At 32.0% G+C, this 13,975-nt stretch overlaps 1 protein-coding gene across 1 annotated transcript; it reads left to right on the top strand.

Annotated features, from left to right (window-relative positions):
• Positions 1-10,383: 10,383 nt before the first annotated feature.
• Positions 10,384-12,346, top strand: LOC125838832 (acyl-lipid (9-3)-desaturase-like). Its single transcript, XM_049517860.1, has one exon. The coding sequence runs from the start codon at positions 10,787-10,789 to the stop codon at positions 12,128-12,130; it is 1,344 nt and encodes a 447-aa protein (XP_049373817.1). The 5' UTR covers positions 10,384-10,786; the 3' UTR covers positions 12,131-12,346.
• Positions 12,347-13,975: the final 1,629 nt, after the last annotated feature.

Consider the following 13,975-nt stretch of genomic DNA (forward strand, 5'->3'; position numbering starts at 1 on the left):
TTATTTTTAAAATTGCAGCAACAAGAATGTTGAAAATATGGTTTATATCTCTTCTCCACATGTAGCTAGACAAAAATCTTCATTATCATCAAATTTGTTGTAAATTGATTTAAAACCGCGTTGAACATGTCTTCAACTTCGTTCCATCGGATCATTCAACTATGTACTCTGATACCACTTGTTGGATTCGAAAGTGATTATGGCGTCATGCAGAAGCTTACAATTGCAAATCATATGATTGACAAATAAGACGACAAATAAAAATATACTAAAGACATATTATTAATATGGTTTAGTCAAGCGACCTACATATTGAAAAGTAATATTAAAAAATCATAAATATGTTTAGGAAAAAATCTCCCCATAAACAAGTCTCTTAAACGACTACATTGTGGATGTTCTTTGTGCTATTGATATGAGAAGAAGGGTCTTCAATTTATAGATCTCCTAATTTTTCCTCTAAGGAAAGAATAAATCAAATATGAAAGAAAAATATATTTTCCTTTCACGAAAAGTAAAAACATTTATGGTAATGTTGTCTTTTCTTTTAGGAAAAATAAACTTCAAATAAGGTAAGAAAATTAGGGCAAAACCTTAATATGAAGGTGGTAGAGAGTTATTGTTGGCAGATGAGATTTAGGGAGGTTGAATTGTTAATGTCTCTTTAATTAAGTAATTTAAATTTTAAGATAATTATTCAATACTGTCACGATCCAATCCACCGGGCTATGCGGGCACCCACTCTAACACCTAAGTAGGAGAACCCTTAAATCCTAATAGTAAAACAAGCAGAAATTTTAAGAAAACCAGAAATAAATATAACACTATGATTTTATAAATAATACCTTTAGACACAATTGTAGGCAAACTTGACGAGTAATTTAACAATTCTCATTGATCTAGTCTAAATAGGTACAATAACTACTAAAGTACAACTGGACAAAATAAATAAGAGATACAACTCCCACCATGCAGAAAGAAGAACAGAAGCTACTGGAGATTTTCTTCGTCTTCACCTAATGAAACGTCACCAATCCTGCATTCAGACTATGTCAAAAGATATAACAAGAGTAGTATCAGTACAAAACACACGTACTGGTAGGCATCATCGGTCAAACCAACTAGTAAGATCATGAAATAAACCACTCGTTTCTCCACCTTTACTCTTTCTTGGAAACACCCCCAATATACCCTAGCACCCTGATTACTAACTCCCTTTTTTACTCAACCCACTTACCAAATTCCTGATCATAACTTAACCGTTCTAAAAACACGTAGAAAATACCCAAGTACAACCACCGTCAATGCAACTATCCTCTTACGTCATACCATTGCTTCCTCGTCACATTAGCAACCACAATCACATAATACATTAATTCAAGCTTTCTTAACATTAAACCCAATCTCTTTCCCCCTGAGGTGAAATCCACCTAAGTCTATTCCATCACGTACACTATCGCTACCCTCACCATTACATCCCTCGAACAACCAACTATAAATCGTCATAACACGTGTCCCCTAAGTACAACCTGTACAACCAATACAACCCTATACTCACAATCGTATATCAAGCATACACAATATTTATCAACAAGTATACGAACAACGAACAACTCACATTTAATAGCACATCATTGGTCCTCTCACGAAACACAATTCAGTTGTCCTCTCATGGAACCCAAACTCAAACTGTTACATACCGGTTCGTGGTACCCGATCCAAGTTAGTGTGTTGAAACGTGGAAGCCGATCCCATGTTCATGCCGGAACGTGGCTATTCGATCCCATATTATGCCGGAACGTGGCAATCCGATCCCATTCACACACCACAATCACAAATGTAAGCGCATCATCAAGATCATACATTAAGAGGTGATTCATGGCATAAAATTATTCAATCATCCTCATTTACAACAAGTGTGATCAATAATGCAACATTCACATACATACATGTATCATAATGAAGCAAGAACAAAGATACATCACACAATCATAGAATCACAACCATCACCTACGACTTACTCTTCAATCCCTATCATATATATAAAAATTGCCCTTTCTCAGCCCTAGTTCGTCATTAGGGTTTTCTTATTGGGGTTTAAACACAATTCATCATAATTCCTCAATTTCATCACTTCAATTATCAGATGTAACATACATTCATGAATTTAGTTATGTTCTTGATTTTATGTCCTTATTATTGACCCAATTTTATCCATGATAGCAATTCTGGGTCTTCCTAATAACTCACCAATTTCTCCTCACAAGGTATAAACCCACATACTTTGAATTCTAAGGATTATGCATGTAATCTACTCGGTGCACGAGGGTCTACACACAACCCTACCATTGATTTACATATATCACATAGTAAGCACAGATTAAAAACTACTCAATTGTAAAAACCTAGCCTACCTGGGCGCCAAGCAGTTGTACGAAGTTTTGACTTCAATTCGAGTTTTCTGGGTTCGTGTCGGTGAATTTGTCCAAGAATTCGCAAGATTTCACCATCCTCACGCTAGACTTATCCTTCTCCTTCCTTCCCAAGCTTAGAGCAGCTTTTCTGGGGTTTCTAGGGTGTTTTACGACTTATTTAGGTATTTTAGGAAGATGGAGAAAATAGGATTTCTCAAAATTTACATTTTGCCTCGCTTATCCCGCTCTGGAGCCAACTTGCCCCGCCCTGGCGGCGGCGCCCCAGCGGCACCTGGCCCGCCCTGGCTGTTCAATGGCCTAGATTTTCTCGAATCTTTGTTTTTCCTAATTAATGACGGTTCGGGTCGTTACAAATACCATATTTAAGAGATTTGTGTATATGATTTAATTTTTATAATATATAGTATAATTATTAAAAAGTGGTATTATGAGTAATATTTTTAAACTATAGGTAAAATATGTATATATGGTCGTTAAGTACTCCCTCCGTCCCATTTTATGTGGCACTTTTTGGATTTTGAGATTCAAACAAGTCTATCTTTGACCTTAAATTTTTAATAGATCTTTTAAACATTTTGAATTATTAATTATTGTGACTTATAATACTTTTTACGTAGTTTACAAATATATAAATTTCATTAATTTTTTTTTGAAGATTTCATGTGCAAATTCCCGGTCAAACTTGAACTGTTTGACTCTCGAAAAATGAAAAGTGCCACATAAATTGGGACAGAGGGAGTATGTCTAATTATGTAGTTTTCCCAAGAAAAACAAATGAACTTAATGGGCTTAGGTTTGAATCTGAATTATTAAGATATTATCTCTAGATTTGAATACTGAATGATTAAGAATGTTTGTTTTCAACATTTGAATATATCTACTACAAAAAATTAATAAAATTAAATCTTTATCTAATTAAAAAATTGAAATATTTATACTTGCTAGTGATGGTGGAGATAGTTTGTAGTGGTGGTGATAATGATAATAGTAGTTGTTAGTGAATACTAATGATGTTGGTGATAGTTGTGATGATGGAGGTGGTTGGTGTTATGGTGACTATCATAATGGATAGCCCAATGAATAATTTTGGTTAAGTTACTTATCTTCCAATAATTTCTTTAAATATTTAGCATATAAATTAGTTAAATTATCGGTTTAACTGTGGACATTTTTAAAGTGCTTAAAATCTTTTTCAGAATGTCATTAGAATTCTGACTTGAATATTTGAGCATTAAAGAATTGAAAATATGTGAGACTTTTAAGTGGATTTTTTCCAAAGTCAAAACCCACCAAAATAATGTATACTTTCTAGAATAATTACTCTTAAAAGGTAAAATGGCAATTAAGTTTTGAATTTTTAAAATGACAAAGTATTATGTATCGTTTGTTTTTAGTAATAATAATGACCGTATTTAGGAACAAAGAGTACTTCTTCTCTTTTTCTGCTTCAGTATTCAAAAATTAATAACTAAAATTTTGAATAATTTTAATGTGTTTCACTCATGTATGATTTAGCGGAGACATACATAAAAAAAAAAAAGATTAAGTGGTGTTACATGAGTTTGTTAGATTTGTTATTATTTTACAAATTGATGATTAAAATTTATTGTTTGTGATACATAAAACTTTTGTTTCGAATTCGAGATTATTTGGAGTAGATTTAAGTGTTGAAATTTAAAAATAAAATTATTATTTTTTGACAAAAAACTTTCACAATGCACTTGCCTGAAACTTCAACCCATTTTTACATGTACGGGTGTGTTTGCTATGAAACATGTTTCCCATAAAAATTCTTAGAAATTAAATGAATTCCTTACTTATTTTTAGTACTTGATAAGTAAGTAAGAAAATATTATCTAAAAATATTTGTATATAATCTATCTAAATATTATGGGGTGAGATGGGATGGGGTGGGTGTTCAAGGCTGGCGGTGTGTGTGTGTGGAGGTGGAATGGTAAAGGAGTGGGAGTTCTGGGTGATGGGATGATGGGTGAGTAAGGAAGAAATAATAGACTTGAAATGTCATATTATAAATTACATGTGAATTTTACTTGGGGATCATTTTCGCAGAAATTTCTAATGAACTTTCATGTGGTAATATAAAATTTCTAAATTCTAGACTTATTTTCTAAAGAAATGTTTTCAACAACATTTGACCAACCAAAAATAAAAAAATTGAAAATTATTTTCTATAAAATATTTTCTTCCATACCTAACACATTCATTGTTCAGTCATGTATGCATGACTAAAGTGCAAAGTTGAAAAAATTAAAAGGGTATTATACGAGTTTGTTAGATTTCTTGTGTTTTTTTTGTTGATAAATTGATGATTGGGTTTTGCTCTTTATGATATATGAAATATTTGTTTTAAATTTGAGCTTGTTTAGAATAGATTTGAGTTTGAATCATTTGTTGGGGTCGTAGAAATTTGAAGAACAAAATTAGGAAAAATCACCCACATACATATTTAAGAGACAATATTATGGATTTTAAATCTACTTTTAAAAAATTCTTGCTTATAACAGTTTAATTACGGGTTATAACATATCACTATTTATTTATAAATCAATTTAATTTTACTTTATTAACTAATTAATTTTTTTATAATTTTATATATATTGTTAAATTATATAAATAAAGAATCCACCATAATTATCTCTTACACATTTGTAGGGATTTTACCTTAATTCTTGTTTCTTTTTTACCGTTACACGTCAAACCCACACCCCCTAAGTTGTCATCACTCTTATTCTAAACAACACGCCATCACCCCACCACCCCACGTTCAAAAACTACCAATTCATATTTCACCTCTTTCAACCATATTCCATTGAAACCGTTTTTCAACATCTCAATATTGATTAGCAGAAAATATTCATCCTACAATCAAAAGAAAAAGCAGATTCACAATATTAAGAATCAAGATTATAAGATTTTCGATAAAACATGTCGAAGAAACCTGAGCATATTCCTCGAAAGAGCCCTAGATTAGTAGAAATGAGTTCTACTGTTGAAATAGAGGCTCCGACCTTCAACTTTTTGACTCAAACGCCGCCGCCAAACAAGAATGAAAGTCCGGCGAAAAAGGATGGTACTTCTCAAAGGAAGAAACATGTTACAGAAAAGGGGAAGAAGAGTGAAGTAAAGAAAATTGAAAGTCCTGCAAAAGGGACAAAAGAGGATGGGGGAAATGGTGGAACCCCCTTCTGATTCAAACTCAGATTTTGTAAGCGAGAAAAAGAAAAAAAGAAAAAAAATCAACAAATGTCGATATGGGCCAGTTATCAAAACCATAAAAAAGAAGAGCAACAATGAAGGAGGACTCGGAAATTCCAATTATCAGAAAAGGGCAAAAACATGATTAGCGTAAATATTATATTTAATTTATTTTTCAATTATTCAATTTAGTAGATTTTTTGTTAAAACTGTTATATTATGCATATTATTGTTTGACATGAATTTTGTTTTAATGTTGGCATGAAATTGATGTGGTATATTCATACACATGTATATTTACTATCATTGAATTGATATTAAGTTGGGTATTCTTTTTATCAAAAAGGGTATGACACAAGGGCGGCTCGACAGTGTTAAAAAAAGACATGTGCCTTAGGCCCCAAAATTTAAGGGGCCTCATTTTTAATAATAATAGGTTATAAGTTATTATTTTTTTTAATAAATATTGAATACTATTTGTAGGAAAAGTAATTTTTCACGAAAAATGAAGGAATTATTAGAAGAATTTGACATATTTGGCGTACTATATCTCATTAAAAATAATTTAAAATAAGAATGGTTATATTATCAATTGAAAACTAGAACAAATCAATTAGATAAAAGTTATTAACAATTTAACTTAAGGCCCCGTTTGATTTTTGTTTTAGGCCACGAATATGCTTGAGCCGCCCCTGGTATGACATTAGTGTTTAAATTAGTTGCATTGATTGTAGTTTGTTAAATGACTCATTTGTTGTATGAATTATGACTAATATTGGTATGAAAGTGGTATTTCTTTTAGTAGGAAAGTTTCTTTTCAATTTATCCAATTATGTATATCAATGTGTCGTGAAATATGTTTAACATTGGTATGAAATTGACATAAATTGATATTAAATTTGGTTTTCAAAATTATTGTGACTATAGTTGGATAAATGTTGATTGTAGCTGGTTAAAGGCCACATCTCTTAGTTGGAAATTTATTTTCCAAACTCCTTCATTGTGTACATGAACTTGGTATGAAGTATTACTAATATTGGTATGAAACTTATTTAAATTTGGTATGAAGTTGGTACACATTTTAGTAGGAAAGCTATTTTTCAAATTCTTCTCATTATGTCTATGAATGTGGCATGAAAAATGAATAATATTAATATGAAACTGACTTAATATTTGATTTATGAATGTGGTATGAGGTATGTTAAACATTGGTATGAAATTGATTTAATTTTGGTATGAAATTTGTGATCTAATGTAGTTATATTTAATTTTAAATAATATTATTTTTAAGGCAAGGAAGCAATACACACACTGGTCTTCATGCACAAACATGAATTTTGTTAAAGACCTGTGGAAATTCCTCTGGCAAGAGAAGTTTCAACAATTTTTGAAAACACCATTTGGTGTTTTTAACGACCTACCCCTCCACAAAGATTCAATATCAGTTATTGCACCATTTGCTACTTATTGAAACTGATAACGACAGGGACAACATGTTCATTGTCAAAGTAAACGGTATTGTACTATGTTTTGGGATTAAGGAATTCGCAGCAGTTACTGGTCTCAAATGTGGACTCGTCGGCAACTTTGTTTCAGATCCGTCTATTTCAAATAGGCTTATTCAAAAGTACTTTGGTAAAATGAACAAAGTCCCTAAGTTAGATTTCTTGAATAAGTTTAAGGAGGTCGATTACTTTGAGTCCGAAGATCGATTCAACATTGGTGTTCTGTACTTTATTAGTACATTTCTGATAGATTCTGAGGCATCCAAAACAATGTTACCTAAACGGTATTTTAATTTGTTTGAGACAAAATATAAATAATAAATCGCAAAGAACACTAACCTGAAGGATCCCATCTACCACCATGTTTTATTAATATTGATAAGAAGCCGTCTATTACAACAAAATGAAGATTATTGAACCTAAACGAAATGTAGCTAGTCGTGAGTGACGACAATTATAGAAAAAAATTAGAGGAGAGAGAAACGTTTGAACAAAAGAAGAAAATCTGCTTTTTGAACGAAATTTAATTGATTTGAGTTAAAAAAGGAAAACAAATATTTCTATTTTGTTTGATTCTCCTAAATTTATGGCAAATATTAATTATCATTAATGCATTCAAATTTATTTCTACAACTATATCCGTTTTTTACCTTTTATTATTTTAAATAAAATCTATTTTTACTATTATTTTAAAGCATTTTTTTATTTTAATAAAATGTTAGAACATGTAATTTTTTACTGTTACAACTTGAAAGAATTATTATATTGTTATAACTTGAAATTATTAGTCCTATATATGTCATTTCACCCTATTTCTATATATAAATAATAACTAAGGTACAACATACAATAAAAAATAAAAAAAGTTCAAAAGTACCCTCAAACTATATGAAATGGTCTAAAAATATCCTCCGTTTTATTAAGATTACCCCTCCACTAGTTTTTATGGCTCACTTTTACCCGTGAATCTAACCATCCTTTCTTTACTTTTTACTTTTTAAAAATTATTTATTATGTGTTATTTTTTTATTGGGTAAAATATAAAACCTCACCGAACCAAAGTTGATGAGGCAAACAAGATGAACTAATTTTATTTTATTTTACAAATTTTAGAAAATAAAAAAGGGTTAAGAACTTAAAAATTAGAAGAGGTAAAGTGAAGTGAAGATTCAACAAAGTACCAATTCTTTTTTGGCAACTAAATTTTATCGATTTTTTTTTACTTATTTGTGTCCCATATTGAAATTATATTGCCGAAATAAATGGAGATGATAGGAGAAAATTCTATCATTTATACCACTGGGCAACCTGCAATATCACCTTTAAAATACTCAATTAATTACCATTGACTAAAAATATAGAACCAATAACTACCATCATTCTCATTAGTCCATAAAATAGTAACGTCCACAAAGCGTTCTATCTATTCTCATTTACCAAATAGGCATCGCTATCACATAAGCTTATGACCAAATGCACATGTAGCTACACTAAGATTGGGACAAGCACAGTTAACAAGAAAATAATCATAAATAAGAAGTGATTCGAGTTGTATTTAGGTTCAATTAGTCCAAAAAATGAAAGAATTTGAGGTAAAATTTAAGAGAGAAAATAGTTGATGGGTCTATCTCCAATGTTCTTCATTTATTACTGCAATATATTTTCAAAAATCAATCAAATTTTCAATTTTTATTAACATTAGCAAGTATAAGTTTTCCAATAAAATTTAGTCATCGAAAAGTTGGTATTTTGTTGGATCTTCATTTCACTTTGTCTCTTCTCATTTTCTAGTTGTTAATTTTTTTTCTTTCTAATACGTAATTATTTGTTCATCTTATTTGCCATGTCATCGGCTTTAGTGGGGTGAGTTTTTTTTTATAAATTTTACCCAATAAAAAAATAACACAATAAATACTTTTAAGAAAATAAAAGAAAGAAAGGATGGTTAGTTTGAAGGGTAGAAGTGAGCCAAAAAGATACGTGGATGAGTATTTTTAACAAAATAGATGGATGGAAGGTATTTTTAGACCTTTTGCTATACTTTGAGGGCATTTTTCTTTTTTCGAAAAAATTGACAAAATATGAATCAACTATACATGACTGAAAATTTAATTATTTTTACACACACCAAAGCAAAAAACATCTAACGTTTGCATTGGCAAGCCATATTAAACATAAGACAAAAAATGGGTAAACTTACAAAAAAATAATAATTATAAAGTGAACACTAGTTAAATTGCCACCCAAAAGCGAATATTTGTCCACCCCAAAGAAGCCCCTAAAATATTTAAATTTGTTGATATTCATAGACTAAAAGCACAATTCAACCTATTAGGGGTCGTCAGATATCTTATTAGAATTATGCAAATATTTGTAATGTAGAGATTAATTATAAATTAATCTATGTATTATTTTATACATGTATTGATTATGCATAAATGAATTATTCATGTATTAGTTATTTTGCTCTATATTCAGTATAAAACAATATATAGATTCCCTCATATTTATATATGTATTAGTTATGCGCGTTTCTAAATTATCAATCAAATATCATATTAATTTATATATGGATATTTTATTTCCTATCTACCTATCAAACATCACATAAGTTAAACAAAAACTATTATTCTCTTCGTTGCTATTTATATGTCACAATTTTAGATTTAACATCTCTTAAGAAATTAGGTAAGTTTACCATTATATTCTTATTTAGTGTCCTCTTAAAGTCAAGTATTCAATCAATGAACATGAATTTATTTATTTTGATTAATTGATCGATCAATGAAGATAAATTATTTACTTAATTTTTCAATGTTGGTCAATGCATAATAAATCTCAAAGGTAAAATAGAAAGAATAATGTCATTTATTGATTTTGTAAATTGACAAATACTCTTTCCGATCATTTTTACTTGTCACTATTTGACTTGACACATTCATTAAGGAAAAAAAATAATATATATTGATAAGAACAATTTATAAATGGAAAAAGATGAAGTAAATAAATAACTCGTTTTTTATCCAGCTACCAATCAAACATATAGTATTAAACTAAAAATTCCATTGACAGCTGCAAAACGCAAAACATACCCCCCACATCCCTCGTACTGAACTAGTGAACTTGCAAATTGTTTAAAAATCTCATGCCTACGGCTACCCCACCAAGGCCCATTCCCTCTATATTCCAAGAATTTGCACGTTAACGTCCCGCTCTCCCCTCACTCCATTGATACACTCACTACAATACACTCCCCCATAGAAAATATCTTCGATTTTCATTATACAAGTTCAAGAATTCATCAATTTTTTGCCTACGATTCTTTGCTAAGCGGGTTTGGTAAGTCTTTTGAACAGCTACTTAAACAGTTCACCACATATATAGATTTATAACTGAAAAGGGGTATGTGCTAATTTTCAAAAAAAAAAAAAATTGTTCTGTGGCGCCTCCCTGCATATGCCAACAATGTCTATAGGTGCAGAAAAGTAAAAGGGTTTGAGAGAACAGAATTTCAATTCAAGATTACATCTTTTTACAAGTTGTGATCTCACAATTCTGGTTTTTTTTTTCTTTTTTGAGAAGAATTTAGGAAAAGGTCTTTTTCAGATCTCTTTTCTAGCATCTTTTCTTATGGCAGATTCAAGAAAGTACATTACTAGTGAGGAACTGAAGAATCACAACAAACCAGGGGATCTGTGGATATCCATTCAGGGTAAGGTGTATGATGTATCAAATTGGGTGAAGGAACATCCTGGTGGTGATTTCCCACTGTTGAATCTTGCTGGACAGGATGTTACTGATGCATTTGTTGCATTCCATCCTGCTACTGCTTGGCAGTATCTTGACAAGTTCTTTAAGGGGTTTTACCTCAACAATTATTCTGCTTCTGAGGTATCTAAGGATTATAGAAGGCTTGTGTCTGAGTTCACTAAAATGGGGTTGTTTGAAAAGAAAGGTCATGTTTGTTTATTCACCATGTGCTTAATGGCAATGTTGTTTTCCCTAAGTGTTTATGGAATCTTGTGTTGTCAAAGTGTGTTGGCACATTTGATAAGTGGTGGCTTGATGGGGTGTCTTTGGATACAGAGTGGGTGGATTGGTCATGATTCAGGGCATTATCAGGTGATGAGCACTCGTGGGTTCAACAGATTTGCTCAAGTTCTTACTGGGAATTGCCTTGCTGGAATCAGCATTGCTTGGTGGAAGTGGAACCACAATGCTCACCACATTGCCTGCAACAGTCTTGAATATGACCCTGATCTTCAGCACATGCCATTCTTTGCGGTATCTTCCAAGTTTTTCGACTCACTCACTTCTTATTTTTACGATAGGAAGATGAATTTTGATTCTTTTACTAGATTCTTGGTTAGTCATCAACATTGGACATTTTATCCTGTTATGTGTTTTGCTAGAATCAATTTGTTTGCTCAGTCATTCATATTGTTATTATCCAACAAAAATGTGCCCCATCGAGTTCAGGAGCTTTTTGGGGTGGTTTCTTTCTGGATTTGGTATCCGTTGCTTCTTTCTTGCTTGCCAAACTGGGGCGAAAGAATTATGTTTGTTCTTGCTAGTTTCACAGTGACTGGAATTCAACATGTTCAATTCTGTTTGAACCATTTCTCATCTGAAATTTATGTTGCACCACCTAAAGGAAATGATTGGTTTGAGAAGCAAACTAATGGCTCTCTCGACATATCATGCCCTAGTTGGATGGATTGGTTTCATGGTGGATTGCAGTTTCAGATTGAGCATCATTTGTTTCCTAGATTACCAAGATGCCAACTGAGGAAAGTCTCTCCCTTTGTGAAAGACCTCTGTAAAAAGCATGGTTTACCTTACAGTTGCGTCTCCTTCTGGAAGTCTAATGTTTTGACCATCAGCACCCTCAGAGCTGCAGCTTTGCAGGCTCGGGATTTAACTAAGCCTGTTCCAAAGAATCTAGTTTGGGAAGCCGTCAACACTCACGGTTGAGACTGAGGAGCTCAAGGAAATCCATGGGATCATTTCCTCATGATCGATGGATTGGAGAAAAGTGCTTCTGTTTGTATTATTTATTCATAGTATTGATCAATTCTAGCAACTATAATCTTCATCTCCATTTTACTGGGAATGCATATCATTGTAATATCTAAAGAGAACAATCGTATTATGTCATTCTATTAAGGCTTAATTATTTGTATTTGATCTAGATAACAACAGGAAAATTCATATTTTCCCTCCCTGGTTCGATTTAATGTATAATAAATATCACCAAAGTAGTAGCTTTGCAGGTTACTGCAGATCTTGTTTACTGCTCTAGCACCAGGTTAAAAGTTATCGTGTTTTTTCTGCCTTTTGGCTCTTTTCCTCATTCACTTTGCTAGGCCCTTGGTACTTGGTAGGTTTTGTTGTCTACTGAATGTTTTGGAGTACAGGTTCAAGTTTGTCAAATATGCTTGTGACATAGGAATTTTCTATTCTCGTGGCCGTTCATAGCATTCATGTGATCTAGTGTCAATTAATATTTTGTGCATTATATTTAGTTTAACAATGTTTGATAACGCAGTTCTGTGTTTGTATGTGATTTTGCATCAAATTGTTCGATAACTTCACTTTGGCAAAGTGGTCCTTATGAACTCTCTTTGCTTGTGGTTTGCAATAGAAGTAATAGTTTGTTGTTCCTAAGATGCCACAGGTAGCCTATCTTTGGAGCTTTCTCTAAACTTGCAGGCCACATTTGGTTTCATTTGGCTGTCATCTGTCTTTGCTGAAATGGTCAAAATATTAAAAAGCATACATTTTATATGCTCAGAATCTTTTTGTTGTATGCTCTTTATCTGTCTACTATTTCCATGATTGGATTGCCCTTTGTTTATAAACAAACACTTCATTGTAAGTCCAGCTGGATGTGAAATTTTTCATGGTAATTGGTAGGTATGGTTGCGTGAGAGATTTTTTTTGCGGGTCTCTAAGGGTGTGTTTGGTATGAAGGAAAACATTTTCCGGAAAATGTTTTCCAATTTTCTCATGTTTGGTTGGGCTAAATGTTTTGGAAAATGTTTTCCAAATCAACTCATTTTCCTCCAATTTAAGGAAAATGACTTCCCTTCTAAACTTAAGGAAAACATTTTCCAAAACTCTCTTCCAACTTCAAATTACAATTATTTTTTGTTTAAAAATCAATTTATTCCTCAAACCACCCCCTAACCAACCCCTCCCCCCCAAAAAAATAAAAATAAATTTAAAGCTTGTTTTTAAATTCAATTTTTTTACCCTACCCTCACCCCTACCCCCACCCCCTCCCAAAAAAATATTTAAAAATTGTTTTTAAAAGATATTTCTAATTTCAATTTTTTATTTTTTACCCCCACCACTACCCTCGCCCCCCCCCCCCCCCCCCCCCCGCCCCCCCTAACCCATCAATCCCCAACCCCCTTCAAAAAGAAAAAAAATTAACTTTTTTTTAAAAAAATATTTTCAACTTCAAATTTTTATTTTTTCATCCCGATCCGCGATCACCCACCCCCTCTCTGGTCACCCCCACCCCCAAAAAAAAATTGAGTTTGTTTTAAAAAAATATTTACAAATTCAAATTTTCATTTTTTCACCCTACCCTCGACCCCCCCCCCCCCACCAGCCCCCCCCCCCCCACAAAAATTTAAGTTTGTTTTTAAAAAATATTTTTAATTTCAAATTTTCATTTTTTAACCCCTAGAACCCCCACCCACCCACCCCTACCAGCCTCCCACCCCCCCTCCCCAAAAAAATAAAAATAAATTTCAAGTTTGTTTTTAAAAAATATTTTCAATTTCAAAATTTCATTTTTTCACCCCTACC

Source organism: Solanum verrucosum, unplaced genomic scaffold (assembly GCF_900185275.1).
Source record: "Solanum verrucosum unplaced genomic scaffold, falcon-dt-bn FXZP01000182.1, whole genome shotgun sequence".
Taxonomy (NCBI): domain Eukaryota; kingdom Viridiplantae; phylum Streptophyta; class Magnoliopsida; order Solanales; family Solanaceae; genus Solanum; species Solanum verrucosum.

Coding starts and splice junctions, on each gene's coding strand:
- LOC125838832 (XM_049517860.1), top strand. CDS start 10,787: ATGGCAGATTCAAGAAAGTACATTACTAGTGAGGAACTGAAGAATCAC.